Raw genomic sequence first — 23,129 nt, forward strand, 5'->3', positions numbered from 1 at the left:
GGCGCAGACCAGAGGGGGGGCAGCAGCTCCGCCCATGCACCTCCTCGGGCCCACGGGCTCCCCGAGTTCCCCGGAAACAACCAGCTCACCTTGGTGGGCCCGTCTGAGACCGGTCAGCTCTCCTGGGTAGGCACCAAACCAAAAGGTCCCCCAGGAACTGCTGTCTCGGCCGTGTTCTGTCTTCCTGCCCCCTTGCGGGGGAGGCACGGGCAGGCAGCCTCGCCAGGGGTGCCCTCGGGTCTGGGGGAAGGCGAGACTCCCACTCCCGCGTGCACCGAGCTCGAGAGGTATTAAGATGAAGGCCTAGGGGTGACCCAGGGCGAGAGGAGAGGCCCGAGCGAGCAGGGCTGCCAGGCACAGGAGGTATGCTCGCCCACCCTGCTTCTCAGCCAGATGGTTGCTGGTCCTACTGCGCCCCAACCTCCCAGCGAACCCCATGCCGGCCCGGGACTGAGGGAGGGGTCCGGCCTGGCTGTGGCTCTCCTGTGCTACCTTCCTGGTGGGGGCACCTCACTGTTCTTCGCGGCCACCCACATGCCAGCCTCCAGACGCACACCAAACCCATCCAAAGCCCCAACCACCTGGTGACCCCGGGCTGGGAGACGCCAACAGCCAGACAAGGCAGGCCGCTGGGGGACCGAGCCTCCAGCCACGGCAGCACCCTGCTGTCACGACAACCATGCGTGGAGATGGACTTGGCAGCCGGCACCAGGCCCAGTGGCCACTCGTGGCGGAAGTGTCAGCGCTGGCCCCGGAGTGATGACCGGGTCGGACGGACTTTTCCGAACAACTGCTCCTGGGAGCAGGGGCCATGGAGACACGGCCTGGCTCCAGAACTTGGGACCACATGTCCCTGTCCCCCTGGAGCTGGTCACTGGCTCACAGAGCCTCGCTGCTCGAGGACCGGGAGGGCCAGCTGCTGTGGTCCCCGGTCCGGCACCGAAGAGGCAGTGGGCACTGCGGAGGGCACCTGGGTGTGCAGAGACGAGCCCTTTGGGGAAGCGGGCGGAGGGGTAGCCCAGCGTCCTGGGCAGGGAGGGCCGGCAGCTGCTCCCCGACTGAGGACACGGGGTGAGGATCGTGCCGAGTCCAAGCGCGGGGTGTCCGCAGTGGGGCAGGGCGCTGGCCCAGGCCCTCGGGTGGGTGGGAAGTGCTGGGCCTCGGTGCTGTCGGACTGAGGGCTTGTTCCAGGGAGCCCCGGGTCGGGGTGATCGCCGAGCCGTGAGGGTCTCCCGGGAGGAAGCAGTAATCAGTGGCAATGACGGGGGAAGGGAGCTGGTGCGTCACTGGGCCTGAGCCTGGTCCAGGGCCCGGGGACTCCTGGGGCGGGTGGGGATGTCTACAGGACTGCTCGTCACAGACATGTCGGGAGCGCCGGTCACTACAGCACACACAGGTTAGTCGAGGTTATGAACAACATCCCCAGGGGCTGGGCGTCATGTCAGGCGCGCTGATGACCGAAGACGCGGGCTCAGCTGCCGGAGTCCCCCAGCCCAGCCGTGCGGCAGTGCGAGGCGGGCAGGGCGGGCAGGGCGGGGCGCGCAGTCTGGCCGGCTCTCCCGCGTGGCGGCAGCGGGCCCTCAGGACTGCGGGATCTGCTGGCAGCGCGTGGGGCTGGGCGGGAGCCTGGCGGCGGCGCTCTGCTCCGTGCGGAAGCTGTACTCGTACTGCGGGGCGACAGAGAGGGAGGCGGTCAGTGTGTGAGGACGCGGGCGGGCCCGGCTAGTCTGTGACGGTGGGTACCTTTCACAGTCCCTGCCCCGCCCCGAGCCGTGATGCCAGTGGCCAGCACGCGCGAGCTGAGCAGGCCACACTGCACGCCCAGCACCCTCCAACCTCTCACCCTCCTCCTCCTGGGAGGAGTCGCACACAGGTACGGGCAGATCTGGGACTCTCCCAAACCGGACCCAAGGCCGGCCACAGCCACCAGGCCCCTTGCTTTCCCCCTGCGTGCCCGGAGCCACTCCCTGAGGGTGTGTGAATGGCCTCGCTAATGGGGGACCCGGCAGCACCCCACAGGCCGCCCAGCCTGAGCCAGCGTGGTCTGCGTGCAAGAGAGCTCAGCCCTCACGCTTCAGACCCGAGTTCACTAGCAGGTCCTGCGCCACAGGAACCAGCACAGGCAGGTTCGCGGCCTGACGGGAACTCGGAGAACCAGCACCTCGACTGTGGGCACAGGGGACCTGAGGCAGGTGGGGTCTCGACATCTCCATGTTGGGTAGGGCGTGCCAGGCAGAAGAGGGGGCACAGGGGAGGGCAGGAGGAGTGCCCACCGGGCAGAGATGGGCCAGGTCGTGGAGACAGCCTGGGACACTAGGCCAGAGCGGCCACGCGGCCCCGCGGGTTTGGGAAGCTGGATTAAGGCAGTGGTTGTCTGACATTGAAAATGACCTTTGAACCTTTTTAGCAGTTAGAATTGCCATAGACGGGGCTCCCCCCCGAAACAGCAGAGTGGAGCTGCCTAGCTGAGCTCGGCCACCGCCCAGCGCCACCTCCTCCGGGACGCGGCGGGAGGCTGTGAGGAAGACAGTGTGGAACCACTGCACAGGGGCCATCCACGGGGCACCCCAGGGAAGGCTGCAGACCCACCACGGCTCCCAAAGCCCCCTGCCCACCTCCTGCCAGCACCCCGCCGGGGGAGAACACTGAAAGTGGAGTTAGGGTTTGTGTTCTCAGCTGCCCTGCCTGACAGTCCCACGGGGCTGACCCAGGACAGACAGACACGGGGTCCCGGTGTGAACCGTGGAGGTGAGAGAGGGCTGTGGTCCCTACAAACAATGTGTGTTGCCAGGAGGGGTGGGGGCAGGCATCGTGCGGGGTGCCCTCAGGCAGGTCTCAGCCTCGACGTGAGTGTGAGCACCGCCGGTGAGACTCGGTGGGGAAGGCAGTACAGCGATCCTTAGACAACGAAAACGGAACTGCTCTGTGACCAGCAATTAATTCACTTCTGGTTCTTATCCCGAGGAAATGAAAACACAGCCTCGAAGAGAGAGGTGCCCCACGCCCCCCGCCCCACTGATCTCAACAGCCACGCGAGAGACACGACCTGAGTCACCACAGACAGACAACGGACAGGGGAAACGTGGTACATACAGTGGAATACTACTCAGCCATGAAAGGAAGGAAATCCTGCCGTCTGTGACAGCATTATGCCAAGTGAAATAAGTCAGAAGAAGAAAAAGAATCCTCTGATCTCACTTATATGTGGAATCTAAGACAGAAAAACACAGGACACAAAACCCCAACCAAGCTCAGATACAGAGAACAGACTGGTGGTCACCGGGGGTGGGGGTGGGTAAATGGGCAATGAGGGTCAAAAGGTACAAACTTCCAGTTATAAACTAAGTCATGACGACTCCAGTTAATACTGCATCGCATACTTGAAAGCTGCTAAGAGTAAGTCTAATAAGTTCTCACCACACACACACATCCTGTAACTATGGTAACAGACATGAACTAGACCATTTTGTAATATATACAAATACTGAATCACTATGTGATTCCTCTGAAATGAATATAATGTTGTTTGTCAATTACGCCTCAGTAAAAAAAAAAAAAAGTGGGGTCACAGCCGGCACTCCCAGGGCCTGCTGGCAGGGTGGGAGGAGCCTGGCAGGTTGGGGCCTGCCCCCTGCTGGCACCAGGCAAGCACTCCCTGCACCCTTGTCGGCTACGTGGGAGAGGCAGAGCAGCACCCAGCCCGCCACTCCTCTGCTCTCCAGCGACCAGGCCACAGACAGGGCCTGGGGTCCCAGCTCCCAGGGGCTGGCGGACCCGTGCAGCCTTAGAGGCCCTGGACTTCAGGCAACGTCTAGGACAATGCTGCCACCTCGTGGCTGCTCGGGTGCATCACAGCAGGAAGCGTCCCCTGATGGGCTCCCTCAGCACCCACCACATCCACCCTGTGCTGGGCGCTGGGGCCAGAGGAGAGCCCCAGGTGGGCAGGGGGAGGCACGCCGGGGCCATTAACCCAAATGAGCAACACACGAGGGAGAGAAGGCTGAGGGGGAGAACATGAGAGTATCTCTGCCGGTGGCCTAGGGTGGTCTCCGAGGAGCACCCAGGGGGAGCCCCTTGGCTGGGGAGACATGGAACCAGGGATCAATGGATGGAAATCGGAAGCACTTGGGGTCAGGGCAGCTGGAGTTACAGATGTGGAGATGTTTCAGGAAAAGCACACGAGGTCAAGACGAGAGGAGGACCCAGGGACTGAAGCGGGAGGGGAGGAGGCTGGGGGCTGCCTGCCTGGCGGCAGCGGGGTGAGCAGAGGTAAGGCACCTCCCCAATGAGGGAGCTACCGGTCCCAGCCCAGAGCATCCCGGGCTGCCACACCTCCTCTGGACGTCTCTGTGGTGCCCTGCTGTGCCAGGCTCGGGGGAACACGGGGCAGCCAGCCTCCCTGACTGTTGGGGGCTGGTTGGCACAGAGAGCCCAGGAAAGGAGAGGGAGGCAGTAGCTCTCAGATGTCCACAGCTCACTCTGCAGACCTGGGGGCCGGCAGGAGTGGCCCCCCAAAAAGGCGGGAGCCGGAGGGGAACAGGACATTTCCTAGTCTGGGCAAGCAAGTGCTGAGCAGGGCTTGGCGGGGAGCCCTGGGGCCAGTCTCCGTGGCCAGGAGTGCGGACAGGGTCATTAGGAAGGGGGCCACCGACAGACAGGCCTTGAAGGATGAACTGCTGAATTCCTGTTTCTCACAGCTGGGCTGGGAGGGAAACACACACTGCCTTCCCCTGACTCACAGCCCAAGTACACAGACCCCCCCCCCCCAGAGGGCCAGGGATCCGGGAGGATGCCGGGCACAGACTGCTGTCCCCCTACCTCTGCCCTTGGGTTTTTCCCTTTTTAGGTTATATTGGCTGGAGAAAAGGGTGACTCCCTCCTCTTATTTTCTCTAACTCCCCAAATGAAATTTCAACATATGTCCCCCGACATAATCCCCCTTAGGCTGCGGATAACCCTTCCCACAGACACTGTCCTCTGCCCGGGACTGCTGGCCCCAAAGTGTTTGCCCAGGAGACTAGGGCTGCTTCTGGAAGCCCTTTCACTCCCTTGGGCAAACAGCAAGTACCTTTGAAGGTGGATTTTGGGCCCAGATCTGTTTACTCAAGACATTAGTCTCCCGCATAAGGAAAATCTGCCCTCGCGTACAAACAGCAAATCCTTTTTGAATTAAAAAATTTTTCAATTAAAAAGAAGTGGGGTTTGCAGAGCCGAGCCCAGCTGAGCAGCGCCGGGCCTTGGCGCCCTCTGGTGGGCACAGGCCACCATTACAGCAGCGTGGGAAGCCGGGCCTGGGCGGGCTCTCCAGGAGACATCACTGCCAGGGCCCTCGGGGGGCTCTGCCCGGGGCCTGGGGATGGGTGCTTCCGGGCGGGAGACCCTGCAACTGATGCATCACAACTCCCAACTTCCAGAAGTCTTCTGTCACTGCGAGGCCAGTGTCCTGGCAGGGGAAGATGCTGACCACAGCTTCCGACTGCACCTTGGCGGCTGAGTCACTTTATTGCCCAGCCTCACTGGCAAACAGGTGGCGACTACCCCACACCCCCACCACCGGCCCACTCACAAAGTTGCGGTGAGACCCACCTACGACAGTTCACGTAAAAGCGCCAGGAGAGCGAAGAAGCCAGTCCCCCTGGTGGGTGCATCAGGAACAAGGGTTTTAACTGACACCCAGGGTGCCCGGCCCGCCTGGGGTGGGGTGAGGGTGGCATGGCGAGGCGGGCACCAGCCCGTGCCTGAAATACCAAATATAATGGAAAACGGCAAGCACAGGCCCAGCCCTTCACTCCCTGGGTCCAGCGATGGTCAGATCAGAGCGTGCCCTGCGGGGAGCATCACACGTCACAAGGTCACAGACGGAGCCGAGGCAGGGCTGGCCCGGCCTGGCCTCAGGTGTCTGCACCACTTCATGCAGAGCGATCGGAGGTGGGGGGACCGCAGCCGGGAGCCAGCAAGAGGGGCCCTCAGAGGCCGGAGGGCCAGGCCAGGCCGGGCGGAGGGGAGTCAAGGAGTGAGACTAGGCCAAGGACAGGAGTCGGGTTCTGTCGCACTGACAGGTGGGCTCTGGCAGGCGTGGCGGGTCCTGCACAGTCCGAGGGAGGTGGGCGAGCTCCGAGCAGCAGCCCACAGCCCAGGCCACGCCGGCAAGCCTGGCTGCGGGAACTCAGCCCACGGAGGGGAAGAGGCAGGGGCACTGGGAGGAGCCTGCGCGGCAGGCCCGGGCCCCATGGTGCAGGTCTGGCCGCTAGACATCTGAAAAACTGGGGGAGGGGATGGATCGGGGCCCGCACACACACACAGGATGACGGCTGTCCGTGTACACACAGGGGCGCGGGGGTGGAGGGAGTAGGGGAAGCCAGGACCGCCCTCCCCATCCCTGGAGGCGTCTAGAACTCCCCAGAGCTGGGAGAACACCTTGTTCACTCCCTCATTTGGTGAGATTGGGCCTGGAGTTCAGGGCTCCTGGATTATAGCTTATGACCCAGTGGTCACTACTAAGGGACGGGGTGGCAGGGACTGCTGGGATCCGAGTGAGTGTCGGCACCAAATCTTCAAGCCCCATGAAGCTGGTACTGTTCTTCCCATGACAGACGAGCGAGCCTGACCAAGAGGGGCTGAGCGGCCGGACCAAGACCAGCAGGGCTCGGGACACAGCTGGGAGGCCCTTAACCACCATCCTGCAAAGCCGCTGGTCAGCCACGTCCGTTCCCAGGCTGGCTCTGCCCTGAGCTCCACCCCATCCCACTGCTGGGTCCCCCAAGTGAGGGCTTGGTCAAGGGCCCCTCCAAGGCCCCCGTCCCGGCCCAGGGCCTGCACGGAGCCGCCCGGGGGGGCTGGGAGAGCAGCTACTGCTTGAGTGCCCTCCATGCGCGGGGTCAGCCAGGCCACCTGCTGCTCAGGCATCTGGGTCACTTCGTCCGTCCTCATCAGTCACCCCCTTTCCTGCTCCAAACTGCGGGCCCCAGGAGGGGACAGTGGCACCTGCGGCCCCATCTCCGGCGCCACAGCTCACAAAGCGCTTCCACTGGGATTCGGGCGGAGCATCGGGAGCCGAGAAGTGACCACCTCCCGACCCTGGGGCGGACCCTGCTCACCCCTAGAGCGAAGTGGGAATGGCTTCTGCAGAGACCTCACCCCAGGCATGGTTTCTACCATCTCCCTGACAAGCTCCGTCTCCTAATGGGCGGGCGCCCCACCTCCGTGCCTTTCCCCATGCGGTTCCCTCGGGACACTTCCTCCCTTGAGTGGCCAAGCCCTGCGCGTCCTCCGAGGCCAGCTAGAGGGGCACCGGTTCTGGGGGTGGTCCCCTCCCCCACAGCACCTTCCACATTCCCCTTGAGTACAGTGTTGAGAAGGGGTCTCGGCCATTTCTGCAGCTCCGAGCCGGCAGAGGCTGTGGCCTGGGAGAGATGGATGGACGGATGGATGAACAAATGGATGAGTGTAAGGATGGCTGGGTGGCTGGGTGAGTGAAGGGCGATCGAGCTCTGGGCACGCTCAGTGCAAGGAGAGAAGGCAGCCAAGGCAGGGAGTCAGCTCAGTGCAAGGAGAGAAGGCAGCCAAGGCAGGGAGTCAGCTCTTGGGCAGGTGGGTGGTCATTCCAGTTTTCAGGGTTGTATGGAAGCAGCAATGTCAGCCCAGCCCTGGTCCTCTGAATGCCCACAGTCCTCCCAACAGGATGCTGTGATGGCCCTTATCCTGTGTACTTAACTAGGATGGGAAGTCCTGCGCCCAGGACTTGTCCCTATCACCCCCGTGAGTGATGAACGCACAAGTCTGGGTATGAGCTGCGCTTGTCTCTCTGCACACGGGCCATGGACAAGCTGGAGGTCCTCACTTCGTATACAAAGTAGCGGGATATGGCCACCCTGGACCTTCATTCCTGCGCAGCAACCCCTGGCCTCTCCTGGTCCACTGGAGGCTACTCCGTCCCCACAGTCCCTGTACGCTGCCCGATCACTTTATCACTGTGACTATTCTGTGTGTGAGTGTGTGGGGTGACGGGGACACAGCAAGCAAGAAAGGGAAAGATGTCTTGTACCCCTGACTAGGGAGTGGGCAAAGGGGAGACGGAGAAGCCTGTCCTTTCTAAGGGAACGGGGAAAGCGCGTTTGTGGTGGACCGTGCTGTGTGATGACGAGGACACAGAAGGCGTCTTGCTGTCCCTGGACCCTCCCTCACTGCAGGGCGGGCGGCCCTGCGGCCCCTGCCTGCCCAGCCCGGCTGCTCCGTGCGGGGACCTGGGCGGGCTGGGGACTGACGGGTGTCTGCTGCTAAACACCAGACTGTGTCCACAGACAGCCACGGGCTGGCCTCCCACCGAGTGAGCATTGCAGATTTTATCTGAATATCACCGAAAACATCAATGTTTGTATTTTTCCTCTCCTGGGTTATTTGCAGACAATATGTAAAACAATACCGCTTTCTGGCCCTGCTTTCTGGGTGCAAAGGACAAGCTGTGGGTCACGCTGGGAAGGACCTGGCCCATTCTGCACCTCACCTTCATGCTCATTCTTACCTGCCTGCCAGGTAATCTTCCAAGAGTTCAGTTCCGGGGCTATTCCTCTAAAATGTGGGAGATGAAAGGTCCCCACGCCAGAAAGAAACATGGTTTTATGAAGGCCCTGCACAGACCAGCTATGCACTGGGCGTCCGTTCTGCATGAGCAGGGCGGGCACAGCTCGGCATGGTGTGCGGGGCAGGCAGCTCTGTGCCCAGCCCGTTGCTGCCCCAGCCCAGGTCCATGGCCCAGCCTGGCTCCCTCATTTACATGATGAATGCCCAGGGCCACTGTGGGAGCAACCTGGTGGGGGAGTCCGAGACTCTCAGAATTAGGAACTCTATTAATATAAATATAATCTACCACATTAATATGCCCGTGGAGAAAAAAATACGAGCATCTCGGTAGATGATTAAAAGACATTTATCAAAAGCCACCATCCATTTCTGATAGAAACATTTAGGGAAATAAAAATAGATGGCCAATTCTTTAACACGATAAGAAAAGGGACATGTCCGTATATATAGCAAGATAAAATGTAACACTATGGATTAACATTGAAATTAGAAATTTCCATCGAAACATGAATGACAAGGAGGCCCCGTGACCTGAATGGGCCAGGCAGGCTGAGGCCCCAGGTGAGGGACACACATGGATGAGGCCGGGTTTGCAGGTGTCCCAGGATGGAAAGCAACCGAGAAACCCTCAGACACAGTGAGTCAGTGTGAGCCAACTCCAAATCACAAAGCTTCTTGGTACGTAAATAACAGAACATCTAATGGAAGGAACGATCCCATCTGCAAGAGCCACAGAAACACAAGACACTTCGGAATAACCCCCAGAAAAGTGCAGGACCGCCGCCGAGTGACAGGAGCAAAGGCCCGATGGACCGTCACCCGAGATGCCATCAGCCCCCATTTCTGTCTGCTCAATACCGTTAAATAAACACCTGAGGTTTCTGGGACTCCCTCCTGCTCGAAAAATGATTCTAAAGTTCAGCTGGGAGAATAGTCATATGAATATAATTAGGAAAATTTTGGAGAAAAAAAAAAAGAGCTGGCCCTGGCCGGTTTGGCTCAGCAGTTGGACGTTCGTTGGCCTGCGGACCAGAGAGTCCCGCGTTCAGTTCCCACTAGGGGCATGTGCCAAAAAAAAAAAAAAAAAAAGAGCTGGCCGGGTCATGTATACAGCTGCAAGGTTCAAAACAGTGTGGTAACGGATAAGAAGAGTCAAGAGAAATGTCCCTGGATCAACTTACACGTGGAACGACAGTCGCGCCCCCTGTGCTGTGGGAACACCATGGTGCGCTCAGGCAGACCCGGGTGGTTCAGCCCCTACACACCAGGGCGACCCGGCACAGCCCGTGCCCGCGGTGACAGCTCGCACCGCGTGTCACTGCGCAGAACCACGGGAGAGTTACCCAAGCGCCAGGGAAAACGATGCCATCAGGGCAGGCGCTGCGAGGCTGGGCCGCCCCGAGCCGCCGCGCGCTCTCCCAGCGGACGTGTTTAGTGCGGAGATCACACTCTAAAATAATAGAAAGTAGAGTGTGTGAGTGCATGCACCAGTAACAGTCATTTATTGTCACTGTCCGGTCTCGTGCACTCCCCGTGATTGTGCCTGCTGTACTTGACACGACCGGTGGGAGGAGGTCTGTTCGCACCAGACCACACAAACACGTGGCTAATGCAGTGGGCCGTCAGACAGCCGTGACGTCAGGACAACTGTGACGTCAGGACAGCCGTGATGTCACTGCGGTAGGCATTTTTCAGCTTCTTTAGAATCTATGGGGTCATCATTGTATACGTGGTCATATGCCCAAACATGGTTACTCAGATAAAAGTAGTATTTAAAATTCACTGAAGATCAATAACGATACACTCCCCCAACAAAATTCACCGAAGTAAATAATCTATGTTCAGAAAAATGGCTATGACTGGTTAGGCTCAGCAGCTAGAGTGTCGGTCCTCAGACGAAGGGTTTCGGGTTCAGTATCTGGTCAAGGGCAGTGCTGGTTACTGGTTGGGGCCTTTGGCCCTGGTTGGGGTCGTGTGGAAGGCAACCAATTAATGTGTCTCTCTCACATCGATGTTGCTCTCTCTTTTTTTTATCTTCACCCGAGGACATTTTTCCATTTTTTGTTCAGATAGAGTGGGAGACAGGGAGAGGGAGAGAGAGAAACATCGACGTGAAAGGGACACATCGAGTGACTGCCACCCACACGACCCAACCAGGGCCGGGGACAAACTGCAACCGAGGTATGCGCCCTTAGTGGGAACCGAACCCGGGTCTCTCCAGACTGCAGGCTGATGCTCTAACCGCTGAGCCAAACCGGCCAGGGCGATGTTGCTTTCTTTATCTTTCTCTCTCTTCCTCCCTTCCTCTCTGTTTAAAAATCAATGGAAAATTTCCTCAGGGGAGGATTAACAAAAAGAAAGAAAACTAGCTAACATTTTAGGATACAATAAATATGGTTCTAGTTCTCACCTTTTAATAAATTTCAGATGGATTAAGTAGTTGTAGTTGAAAAGCATTTACTATTTTAATATATTAAAATATAAAAGGGTAGGAGAAAATAGGAGTGAATGTATATATATATGTGTGTGTGTGTGTGTGTATACTTAAATAACCACATACCTATCTTATTGATTTGTTTAGAGAAACATTGATTGGCTGCCTCCTGCATGCCCCCTACTGGGGATGGAGCCTGCAACCCCGGGCTTATGCCCTGACCAGGAATTAAACCGGGACCTCTCAGTCCCTGGGATGACGTTCAATCCACTGAGCCACACCAGCCAGGCAGGAGTGAATATTTTTATAATCTTCTAAGTATGATCTGAAGCCAAAAATAAACAGAACTGCCCATGAAAAAATGTAGTGAAACACATCATAACAAGGTGAAAAGCCACTGGTTAAAGTGGTGTGTGTGTGTGTGTGTGTGTGTGTGAACACAGAGCAGAGACAAGGTTGTTCTGAAACACATAAAGAACTCTTTAAAAATGAATGAAAAAAGCTAAAGAAGCCAACAGAGGAAATTAGGCAAAGTGTACAAACAAAAGACATTTTAAAAGAAATACAAATGACCAATAAACATAGGAAAAGATGTTCAGCTTTGAATACAGGGGCAGCTCACAGCTCAGCCCCAGAGCCGATATGGGAAACAGGTACCCTCACATGCAAAAGGCAGAGTGTTACGCAGGCACACCTTTTTTTAGGAAGGCAAAATGGTAACAGGTATTCTAGAGAGACCCAGGGGAACAAAGACAGAGGTACAAGGAACTATACTGCAGCAGTGTAATAAGCGAATAATTAGAACTCAAAAGTCAATCAATAGTGAATTGCTTAAATACATTATGGCATAATCATAAAAGGAAATGTAGATACTGGAAGGACTGAGTAAGATCCTTGCACTCTGCTGTGGAAGGATGTGCAAGATAAACTGGTGAGTGTGAACCAAGGTATAGGACAGTATGTATATTGTGAGCCCACACACCGTTTATGTGAGCGTGAGTGTGTGTGTGTCCCAGGAGTGGAATGCGGGGAACATTTATGTGTCTGAAATGTTTGCATTTTTATAAACACGTACAGCCTTTGAACTCAGGGGGAAAACACGGAATGTTAAAAGTTGATTGTGATTGGCAGGGTAGCTGTTAAAGATGATAAACTGCCCGAGAGATCTGCCACAATTTATGGGGAGAGGACTAATCTTGTCTGTGGCATAAAACAGTGGTTTCGTAGCTGTGGTCAGACTCCTGAGGGGGTGGCCCCAAGCGACTTCCCACGTTTCAAAATAAGGCCAGCACTTCCTGTGTGCCTTCAGAAGGGCCATCCATTAAACACACACATTGACTTTCTTTGTTTTGGGCTGGAATGATCTCAACCGAGTGGCTGCTCTAGAAGCTGGTGGCAGCTGCGTCTCAGCAACATAAAAGAGGGGGGGAGAACCGCCTAACGTCGATCTATGTAACTAACTTTTATTTGATAAGTGAAGTAGGCAGATTTCCCCCCAAAAAAACATATCAGCTTCCTTACTGGAATATAAATAAAGAAAAAGGATTCTGGGTGTTGAAAATGTTCAATCTCACAGGTAGAGAGGCCGCTTGTTTCCTGTTGCAGTTTAAGACCTGACCACTAGATGGTGCAAAGGGACTAGGCATTTTGCGACCTCTCCCTGCACAAAATTCTTTCATGTTAATAAGCACAATGAAAGCTTTCCAAAATTCGAGAGAATGAACAATTGTGCTGGGATATGAACATTTTGCTTTTATAAAATTGGGGCTCTGCCATTTCATTACTGATACAAAAATCTTCTGTTTCACTTTCTTCCCACAAAGGCAGGTCCCACATCCACTCTAAATCGCATACCTTCGAAGGGGCCAGCAGAAGCCATGGAAAGTGCAGGTCCAGAAGTTGAATTCAAACATTCTTTTTACCTCGAGCTGCCAAATGCATTTCCATTAATTTCACCTCAATGTCGTGACGTAAATGCCAGTGGAATCGGCCCCAAGCTAAATAAGCAATAAGCCCCATTTTTCAACACACAAACACATAAAGATGTCAGCTCAAACTGTTTACTAATTAACACTTAAAAAGACACAAATTAGATATGCGTGGCTAAGAGCAATTATAATCAAGACGAATTTCTCTAGTCATTTGGGAACTGAAAAAAAATGCCTAATTGCTGGAACCAATGTTTTAAAAACTGAAATCATGCCAGTTAGCAAATATGTTCATTTAAAGAACATTCCACGTGACTACACTCTGGAGGATTGACTACAAACATGAGAACAAGGAAAATATTTAGGTATAAAATTAAAATTTTAAGCTTCCTCAGATTTATAACTTCTTCATTAAATACATCTGCAAACAGCAGCCCATAAAAACCTGTAGCAATTAAGTGGTTAAATGAACTGCCTCCCTTGTCAATTTTAAGGGAGTGATTAATATTGGATCGTCCCTTTACTAATTAGACTCTCCCTTGTCTTTCAGCTTTAGAGCCGAGTGAAAATGGAGGCTGTGTGCTCCACCAGGAAGCATGGTAGGCTAACCACATCCCCCGTGCTAGGTCTGAGTGGCACCCACTGCAGGGAGGTGAGCGTCGTGGTTTTCCGTGGGAGGTGGGCAGCAGGTGGGGACACGGCTGTGCACGGGGCTGGACGGCACTCTGCATGCCCGGCTACCACGGGGATCGCTGGCTCCTATTTTTATAAGGCTTGCAGGTCGTCACGCGCAGCATGAAATCTGCTGGCACCGAGGCCACTGTCTCCTGGCCATCGCTCCTAGGGACAAGGGGCAGACTGGTCTGAGGGGCAGGGTGGGGCAGTGGGTGAGGAGGAGCACACACAGGCTCCAGGACAGGTAACAGCCGGAATTCTTGCAGAGGCTGCTGCTGGTCTGCGGGCTGGGAGCTCCCGCCCCGGCGGCGATGGGGAATCCATCAGATGGAGAAATGGGGCGACTGCTTACAAGGGAAATAAAGAGCGGCGGAGACAGAGAATATTTATACGCCCATCTCCTCACTCAGAGGGAAGACGCTTCATCACAGGGGTCGGCTGCAAAATTACACTTTTCCTGACTCTTGAGTAGAGAGAACCTTTTGTTCGGGCAGCAGGGAGGACAATAAGGCCTTCACTGGGACACAGCCTCCAGGGACCCCGGCTGCTGCCCAGCCCCACGGGGAGGGGGCCAGGAAACCTCCCTAGAGCTGCCACAGCCGCCACTGGGCAGCTCCAGTCACCTCCCGGGCTGAGGGGACATGAACAAAATCTCACTTTCTCAAGCCTGGGACTAATTTACTCGGCAAAGCCCCTGCTCCGAGCTGCGGACGAACACGGCGGTGGGGGGAGGGCTGGGCAGAACCGGGGCTGCCAACACCGTGGAGGGCCAGAAGCTGTCAGATTTTAGGTGTTTTTTTTTTATTAACCACGGCTTTGTTCATTTTCAACAACCTACCCACATTGCTTGAGCGTATTTCTGTTGTGAGGGGTTTTGACTTTCCAATGATTCTTTTTTTCTTCGAAATCTGCTCGACGCCATGTACACTGATTTTAATCATGACCTTAAAACATGACCTTCCTTGGGTGTCTCACACGAACCTTAACCAAGTCCTGCCTGGGCCACAACCGCTGGGGAGATCCTACGACGGCTCCGCTGACCGGGGCGTGGCCTGGGGTGGTCGTCAGGACTGCAGCCTGGAGGTGGAGCCAGGGGACTTGGCCCAGGGTCAGACCCAGGCGGCAGATCTGGCAGGCCACTCCAGGCATCGGATGAGAAGACTGGTCTCCCCCACACCACACCGCCTCCACTGTCGACGTAGGCCCCAGACGGCTCTGCAAACCCACAGTGCCGGGCCCCAACCTAGGGGCCCTCCCCCTTGAGCACATCAGGACTCTGTGGGGCTGAGGTGCCCTGCCCACCCGCAACTGGGGTGACACCTTGTCTCTTTCCGCCTGTTACTCAACAACAGGCAGTTCGTGGTTGGCGGGCTGAGTCCACGCGGGCGGGTGCCTGCGGCGGTGTAGGCACGGGGCCAGCTCTTCGGGCTGGCTGCTGGTGTGCTCCCCTTGGTCCCTAAGCACCAAGCTCGAGGCTGACAGGCGAATGGGGTTCATTCCTGGAGTGACCTGTCCCAGGGCCAGGCTAAGATTCAGAAACATCCCAGGCAATGCAGGTAAGTCGAGTTAGAGCAGGTAGGAAAGCCATCTACCCTGGGTCTGGAGGCGAACATCAGGGGCAGGCCCTCTGCTCCCCTCACCGTGGGCCACCTGGCCAGGTCTCTGCTGAGAACAGGGTGTGGAGGGAGAAGGGGTGCTGGGCTCTCCCACTGCATAGGAGCCCAGGCGAGACCCATGGAGGGGTTCCGGATGGGCACGGAGCCCCATGCCGGCCACAGCATCGGGTCCCTGAACCCAGAGGCAGTCTCCCATCTTTTGGGGGGCAGGAAGTTTGGCTGAATAGTGTAAAACACGATGAAATAAGAGTTTACAGTGAGCAGAGCAAACTGCCCGGCAGAGCTCCCTGGCACGGCCCATCCCTCCCCCACCAAGAGCAGCCAGACCTGCTGGGAATAAAAAGGAGCAAAGTCATGGACGGAGGAGACACAGCTGCCCAGGGCTGGCCCACGGGACCCAGAGCCGGGGTGGGGGTGCTGTGGGCCCTGCTTCTCCCAGGCCTCCAGCTCCCCCTGCAAGGCTGGGACCAGAGGCTAAAAGAAGCAAGTTCAGGATTATTTATGGAGAAAACCCTCTGACGTGGTTGCAGAAGATGGAGCCGTTCACCAAAGTGTATGGATATCAACATACTAATCACCATTAAATGCACGCGGATGGCTGGTGTAACGTGTAAATCCTCAGATTAAATGCAAAACTCCACAGCATTCTGGACGGCTGGGGTGTTTGTGATGGTTTTACACCCTATTTAACGTTTCTAGCCTCTTCCCATTTCCCCACATTTTAAACGCCACTTTAATTTCCTTCAACAGAGAATACAGATGTGTGTTTTTAACCCATCACTAAAAATAAGAAATACAGCTAGGCTCGGTCACCCGGGTGTCACTGCTCAGCCACCGGCACAGAGCGGTGTGCCATGCTGCAAGGGGCTGGACGCACACAGTTCACACTGTCCTGGGGACAGGCGTGCCCATGCCCATGCCCGTGCCCAAGCCCGTGCCCACAGCGGCAGCTAGCTGACTGAGCAGTAGCCGGGGCAGGCACTGTTCTAAGCCATTTACAAGACTCTGTCAGTCAAACCCCACAAATGCTACAGGGTAAGCATTTTTACAGAAGAGGAAACTGAGGCTCAGCGAGGTAAGTGGAAGAGCACAGACTCACGCCAGGGCAGCTGACTGCACGTCGGAGCACCTGACAGATGATCCCGTCTAACCACACACACTTTGGGACCAGATTTCAGTCCTGAGAACGGGGGAGAGAACGGAGGTCCTCAATGGTCTCTACCACACGCACCGGCTCTGCACTGGGCCTCCCCTACGTCACCCTATCCTGTGACTCGAAGGCCAGGGTCAGGGCCAGGTCATGGGCCTCCTATACCCGTTGTCCCCACCAGCCTCTGAGAGGTCCATGGAGCCACAGACTTGGACCTCGTAGTAAGAGGGTTTGGAGTGTGACACGCTAGGTTTCAATTTTGTCCTGAACAAGTTCCTCCACCTCAGACACGGAGGAATGACATCCACCTGGTCAGCATGGGGTGTCAACCAGCGATGCTGCAGGTAAAGCCAGGAGCCCAGAGCCGAGCACATCAGGTGCTTAAACACAGGGGTGATGGCTGTGGCCCAGCGAGCTCAGAGCACCGGGGAGAGGAGGCGACACTCGGGTGGTGCCCTCCCACCCCCTGTCTCCAGCACACGCCACCTCATGACACCCAACCCACAGTGATAGGCACCTGTCTGCCAGCGCTCTGGACGGATATTCAGTTAGTGTTCATGAAAAATCCTTCGAGACAGGTCTGCGGAGACCCTCCGCTTTCAACAGAGGGGGGTGTAACCTGCCCGCAGTCAGGGCGGGGCTGGGTTGGACCTCTGTAGAAACGTGTCCACCCTAAAGGGGTCACAGGATGTACGCCTGCTTTGCCACCTGCATCCAGAGAAGACCACCCTCAGAAGCCTTCCCACACACATACCGAGCGCCACGGATCCGGGACCCCACGCAAAGGCAGGTGGTGCGCAGGGGCCGGAGGGACAGTCCCGGCGGGACCACCCAGGCTCTCTCGGTTTTGAGGGGGGCCGACAAGGAATTCCACGTGCACATCTCCGAGGCGGTGGCCAGCCATCCTTCTTCCTAAGTTTGCCGCCCCCCCCAAATCCACGGATGACAATCAAGTTGGTTTTTATGATTTACTGAAAATCAAAGACAAAGGGGGACTTTTTTGTCTTGTTTTTGCTGTGACAGGTTTAGAAATTTGTTGTACTACATTGATTCAATTTTCCTTGATTTCAGCCATCTTTCAATAATGCAACCTGCTTCTGCTAGCTGGGTACACGAGAGAAAACCCCAAGGAGCTGAGGATATTGAAATGGTTCTACCATTTCCATCTTTGAGACAAATGTTCCTCTCAGACGAGAGCTGGCTGCGAGCACGTGACTGCTTAACGGCCTCCGATGCATAAAAGACGACACGCGCGTTGCGCTGTCTCAGGGAGACACCGGCCGCCCGGCCTCGTCTGGCCCCATGATCTCAGCTCGTTCTTCAGCGACCTCACGTGGACCCCATCTTGGATTTCTTTCTTTTTATTGGGAAAACACCCAAACTATTTCGAACCCGGCTGCCAAATGGGGTCTAGCTCCCCACGCACAGCGGCGTGTCTCCGGACCCTCTAAATCACGAAGAGGCCGGGACATGTTCCCAGACCCCTCCTGGTGGCACGTCATAAAACAGAAGGAGGCGGAAACGTCGACTCCATGCCCATCCCCCAACCCCCACCTCCAAGCTGAGACAGTGAAAAAAAAGAAAGTACAACTGATTGTTCCATCTGTCCCTTAAAGCCTTCCGACCGCGGGAAGACAAGGTGATGCTGGACATGTCTGACTTGGAGTAATACACACATTAACAGCGGGTTTCTTTTTCTGAGCAAATACATTTGAGTGAAATGGAAGTGCTTTTCTCAAAAGGGCACCCCACACCCAGGCCCCTCCCGTGCCTGGAACAGACCCCTAATGGGAGGAGAGACCCGGGTGGTTGAGCTAGGCCCAGGCCCCTTCCCGACTCTGGGTGGCTGGCTTACCTCTTTCTCAATTTCTGCCAGCGATTTGATGGTGACTCCCAACAGATCGAAGGGCTGCATCTGAAAATACAGACCAGGCCGTCCTGGTAAGGGCTGGAAAAGGCCGCTTCACCCAGCTGCCACGCACAGCTCACACCACCCCGTGACCCGGTCTGCTGGTGTGTGACCCTGCGCTGATGAGTGAGGGTGGACGGCCAGGAGCACACTTCCAGAAAGCATGGCCGCCAGTGGGGGTGGTCCCTTCCGGCAGAGACCCCTGCCTGGCCATCTGCCTTCAGCACTCAGGAGGGCCACGGCCGCCCTGAAAGGCACTGAGGGTCACCAACAACTCCCGCCCCCTCCGCTCCCTGCCCACGTGGAGAGCCGGGTTGCCTTCCCTCGGCCGGGGCTTCGCCAGACCGCCCTGACTGCTGGGTCCGGGCGGTGGGGCGGGTCTCGAATTCCACGCGGCAGGTGGCGAATCTCTTGTCCGGGACTCCCAGGTGTCCAGGGAAGGAGCGGGGGGAATTCCAGGTCTTTGAAATGCAAGGGAATGAAATAACTGCCCACCCATTATCATTTGTGAAATGAATGGCGATGAAAAATAACACATTTCGATGGGTGTTTGTATAACTTCATGAAGATGGGGGACCCACCCTTTTCTTTAAGATGCTGGCTTTTCAGCAGCCGGCATGAACAATCACACACACATGGCAACCAGTCAGCTGGAGGCCCAGAGAAGCCTGGGCTGAAATGTACAGTGAGGGGGCAGAGACTGTCTCTGAGCCCCCACCCCGCGGGTCCCCTTGGGCACACTGGCCCAGGCCAGCAGGGCCTGAACGGGGAAACCCAGGGGCCTCCCACAGACCGCCAGGGCCTTCACGGCCGAACTGCAGCCCAGGGGTGGGGCAGAGCCTGAGCCACGGCGGGGGTCTCCCTCAAGGGGAGGCGGGAAGAGGCTGGCTTCTGAGTCCAAGGACCGGGATTCAGAACCCGCCTCAGGTTCAACCACTTCATCATTTCCTCTCCTGTTAGCAGCAGCGGGCAGGCAGCCCTCCCGGCCAGGCTGCTGGGGGGACTCGGCGAGAGCAGCACAGGGAAGCTCTTGGCACCGGGCTTGGCCCGAGTCCGCCGCCTTGAGCACTTGCTGAGTCGGCAGCGCCCCGGTGGCAGCGCATTAGTGAGGGCGATCTTGGGACCGGGCCACCGAATTCGGCGCCCGGCTCCCGGGGCTGCGCGGCCAGCGGCCAGAACACGGCTGGCTCTCACCTGCTGCCAGGCCGGGCGGCGCGGGGACGGGCGGCCTGCCCGCGCGGCCCGGGCTCCAGCAGAGGTCCAGCTGTTGTATCATTAGGCTCTAACTGCCCCACTAAACTTTCCCGCCTGGAGCCGGTGCGCAGGACAGAACGGCCTCTCCCAGGGAGCGGGCGGGAGAGGCGCCAGCGTCTCCATGGCAACGCGGCCGAGCGGAGTCGGCTGAAGTTACTCATGCTCCGCGTGTCACGTCAGGAGCATTTTTCAAGATTAAGCTGCTTACCAGAAGGGTTCAGAGGAGGCCTATTATATTTCATGAAAATGGAAAGTACAGAGCAGGTCAAATCGCAAGCCGGGTGGTTTTCAGCTGGATCCAAGAAAAACACCAAGGGATTCTTTAGCTGGTGCCCAATCCGGGACAGCACGTCTATTAGCCGCTCGGAGCGACTTCTTCAGAGAGGATAGCGTACCCCAGAAACGAGTCTGTGGAGCCAGCACGGGCCAGGCCTGCACAGCGGAGGGGGGGGGGGCGACCATCCTGGGGGCAGGCACCCTCGCAAGAGGGCCCCAGTGCCAGGCGGGGCCTGCAGCCCCAGCCCCAGCCACCAACGCCTTTGTGGTGGGCACCTCTCAGGGGCCGAGTTCTGCCCTTCGGGCCCAACAGCTTGCTCAGGGCCTCTGTCCTAAGGGGAGCTCGGGGCGGCTGGGCCCCGCTTGCTCACATGTATCTGGGTGTCAGCGTTGGCCGGCCGTGCACACGACCTACTGCTTCGAGGCCCTGGCTGGCGGGCCAGCCTAGCCACACGGGCCGAGGGAGAGCAGAGAACACGGTCATCACAGAATGTAGCAACTAAAACGAGAAAAGGAGGCAGCTTGCGTTCTATAGGACACCATCATGGTTAAAATAAAAAAATAAAAAACAAGCGAAAATTAGGCCGAACTTGGAAACCAAGTGCAGTTCAGTCCAGTTCACCATCACATTTGAAACAAAAAGGCTCGCTGCATCTGAGTCTGCTAGTCTGTCTCCTCCTCCTCTTCCATTCATTCTCCAGTACCTACGATGGGCACTGGGGGCCCGGCCACGCTTCTGGGGATGGGGGTAAAGGGGGAGATGCTGGCTGAAATTATTCACTGGGATGGGCTGTGAGGGCCCAGGAGAGCCCTGCATGCCCCAGCAGGAGGAGTCAGGATGGGGTTGGAGGGAGGGAAGGAAAATCATGCATAAAACTTACACTTTCTGGAACACAAGAAAACTTCTCTGAAATCATAAAAGGCACACCATCCATTGCTGCAAAAGAAGAAACAGAGAGAGAAAAGAACATTGTAGACATTGTCCAAGTACAGTAATTGAGACGTAGACATGGACAGGACAAGCCAATTGGTGGCGGGAGCAGCCCACCTGCACGCAGGTGAGTGAGGCCTACGGGGATGTGCGCACAGGTACTATCCCTGCTCCTGGGACTCCCACGGGGTGTGGGAGGTAGACACTCTGCACATGCCCTGAAGAGCAGACAGTTGTGTAGACAAGACTTGTGGGAGCAGAGAAGGGCCCAGCGCCTGACCCTGGGAGCCTGGCCTCTGACTGGCAAGTGGTAGGAGCCACAGGGGCTGCCACAGGACAGAGGGGCACGAGGCTGAGAGGGGACAGAGCTGTGCTCATGAGGTGGGCCACAGCAGGTGCATCAGACATCTGCTCAGCAGAGTATCACATCCCAGGCTGGAGGGCTCACGGGAAAGTCTAGATTGGAGGAAACAGTGGTTTATTATTATTTTTTAACCCTCACTCAAGGATATGTTTTTTGATTTAGAGAGAGGAAGGGAGAAAGAGAGAGAGAGAAACATAGAAACATCGATGTGAGAGAGAAACATCAATCATTTGCCCCAACTAGAGATAGAACCTGCGACCTAGGTAAGTGCCCTGACTGGGACTCGAACCTGCGACCGTTTGGTTTACGGAACGACGCTCCAACCAACTGAGCCATGGCCAGGATGAGAGTGGTTTTGGAGTCAGACAGACTGGGTGTGAATCCTGGCTGCGGTTTTGGATGAGCTTCTTAAGTTACGTGTCAAAGGCGGACGCACGGCTCAGCGAAGGTGCGTGCGAGTGGGCAGCTGCGCAGCGCCGGGCAGAGCAGGTCATGGGCTGCGCGGCCACCTTCCTGAACTTGGTCTTGTCCTGGGCTGGCTCAAGGCCCACCAGCTGGCTCAGTTTTAACAGGACACAGTAAAAAGGGGGAGAACGGGTCTCTGAACACAAACGGGGAGGGTGGGCAGGCGGGTGTTCATCCGTGGTGCCCACCAGGTCCCCAGGTCATCGCCATCAAAGGCACACGGAGAAGACCACGGCGTGGTGCAGCCTCCGCTGGTGTGTTCTCTCCTAGGACAAGTGCACTTCATGAATTACATGTCCGAGGAGGACTGACACCAGCCAGTGCTGGAAACTGTGGCAAGGTGACCAGGTCACACGCGACAGGATGAGACGCGGGGTCCGCCCAGTGTGAGGGCTCGGCTGCACTGGGGGAGCCTGGGCCTGGCTTCTCTGTCAGGTCCCAGCAGAACGGAAATGGGCAGAGGCCAGGACCTGTAGCCCAGCCGTCGGCGAGTGGTTTTCTGGTAAACTGTGGTTTTAGGAAGAAATGAAGTGACAGAACAGAAGCCATGAAGAGTCAGTTTCCCGGGAAATATGTTCTTTGCTTCCCCCAGCACTGGAAACAGACTTCTCTGGGATACAAGCAGCGAACAACTTCCCCCAGAGCAGAGCTGCAGGCGCAGGAGGGAAGCAGCAGAGGAGGGAAGGGAAAGAAACCCGGGACAGCCCTCTGGCCGGCAAGACGCGCCTCACGGCTCACTTTAAACACAGTCATGATTAACTTCAGGGCAGAGATGACACTTCCTCTGGTAAGTCCGAAGAGAGAACCTGCAGAGCTGGCCCCAGCTGCTGCACTGGACACTTTCTTTCTGTGAAGGCTGCTGTCCAAGCGTGGCCACCGGCCCAGACAGACACCTGCGGACTCCCGTCACCGGAGGCCCAACGTGCCCCTGATCGCCGGAAGCCGACCGGCTAAGGGCTGCCTACTGTCCCCTATTCCCCAGGAAGGAGGGAAAAAGTCCCAAATAATCTTCTCAACCACTCACATCCAGACACACGGGTGAGATCTGAGCACCTGTGCCTGCAGCTGGACAATCGGTGACCAGGCCACCGTGCCTCCCAGAGAGGGGCAGGCCCAGGTCCCACTCAAGATCCAAGAGGCAGCCCGCTCCCTTCCCAGCTCCTGCCACTGTCTGCCCAACATGGACTCACCCCACAGGGCATGTGACTCCGACCCCTCCCCTCCATGGAGAAAGGCAGGCCCGTGGCACCGCTACTTCCGATCATTTCACAGACCCCGGATCAGAGGCTCAGAGAGGTCGAGGTCTGCCGGGGCCACACAGGTAGCAAGCAGGGACTCCCACATGCACGAGGTACAAGTGGAATTTCTGAACACAAATCTCCTGCTTCTTCCACACCAGGGCCCTTCGAGGTTTTGATGACCATCATCACGCCCACCCCAAGTCTCCCGGTGGCCCTTCCCTAAGTTCTTCGGGTCAGGCCTGTGTGCTCGGAATGGTCCAAACGCAGACCCACCACCGCCTTCTCCCCAAACCCGCTGTTCCCCGG

General features: G+C 56.9%; 1 protein-coding gene across 2 annotated transcripts in view; it reads right to left on the reverse strand.

The window, feature by feature from the left end:
- Window positions 1-1,562: 1,562 nt before the first annotated feature.
- MVB12B (multivesicular body subunit 12B) overlaps window positions 1,563-23,129 on the reverse strand; it is a 160,480-nt gene continuing 138,913 nt past the window's right edge. For both annotated transcript variants that reach the window (XM_036261138.1, XM_036261139.1), the window contains exons 8-10: window positions 20,704-20,759; window positions 18,239-18,298; window positions 1,563-1,667 (exon numbers count right to left, since the gene is read on the reverse strand). In XM_036261138.1, the coding sequence (XP_036117031.1) occupies window positions 1,581-1,667; window positions 18,239-18,298; window positions 20,704-20,759 (203 nt within the window). In that variant the 3' untranslated portion in view covers window positions 1,563-1,580. The remainder of the gene's footprint in view (window positions 1,668-18,238; window positions 18,299-20,703; window positions 20,760-23,129) is intronic.

This window comes from Molossus molossus, unplaced genomic scaffold, assembly GCF_014108415.1.
Source record: "Molossus molossus isolate mMolMol1 unplaced genomic scaffold, mMolMol1.p scaffold_m16_p_14, whole genome shotgun sequence".
Lineage (NCBI taxonomy): Eukaryota > Metazoa > Chordata > Mammalia > Chiroptera > Molossidae > Molossus > Molossus molossus.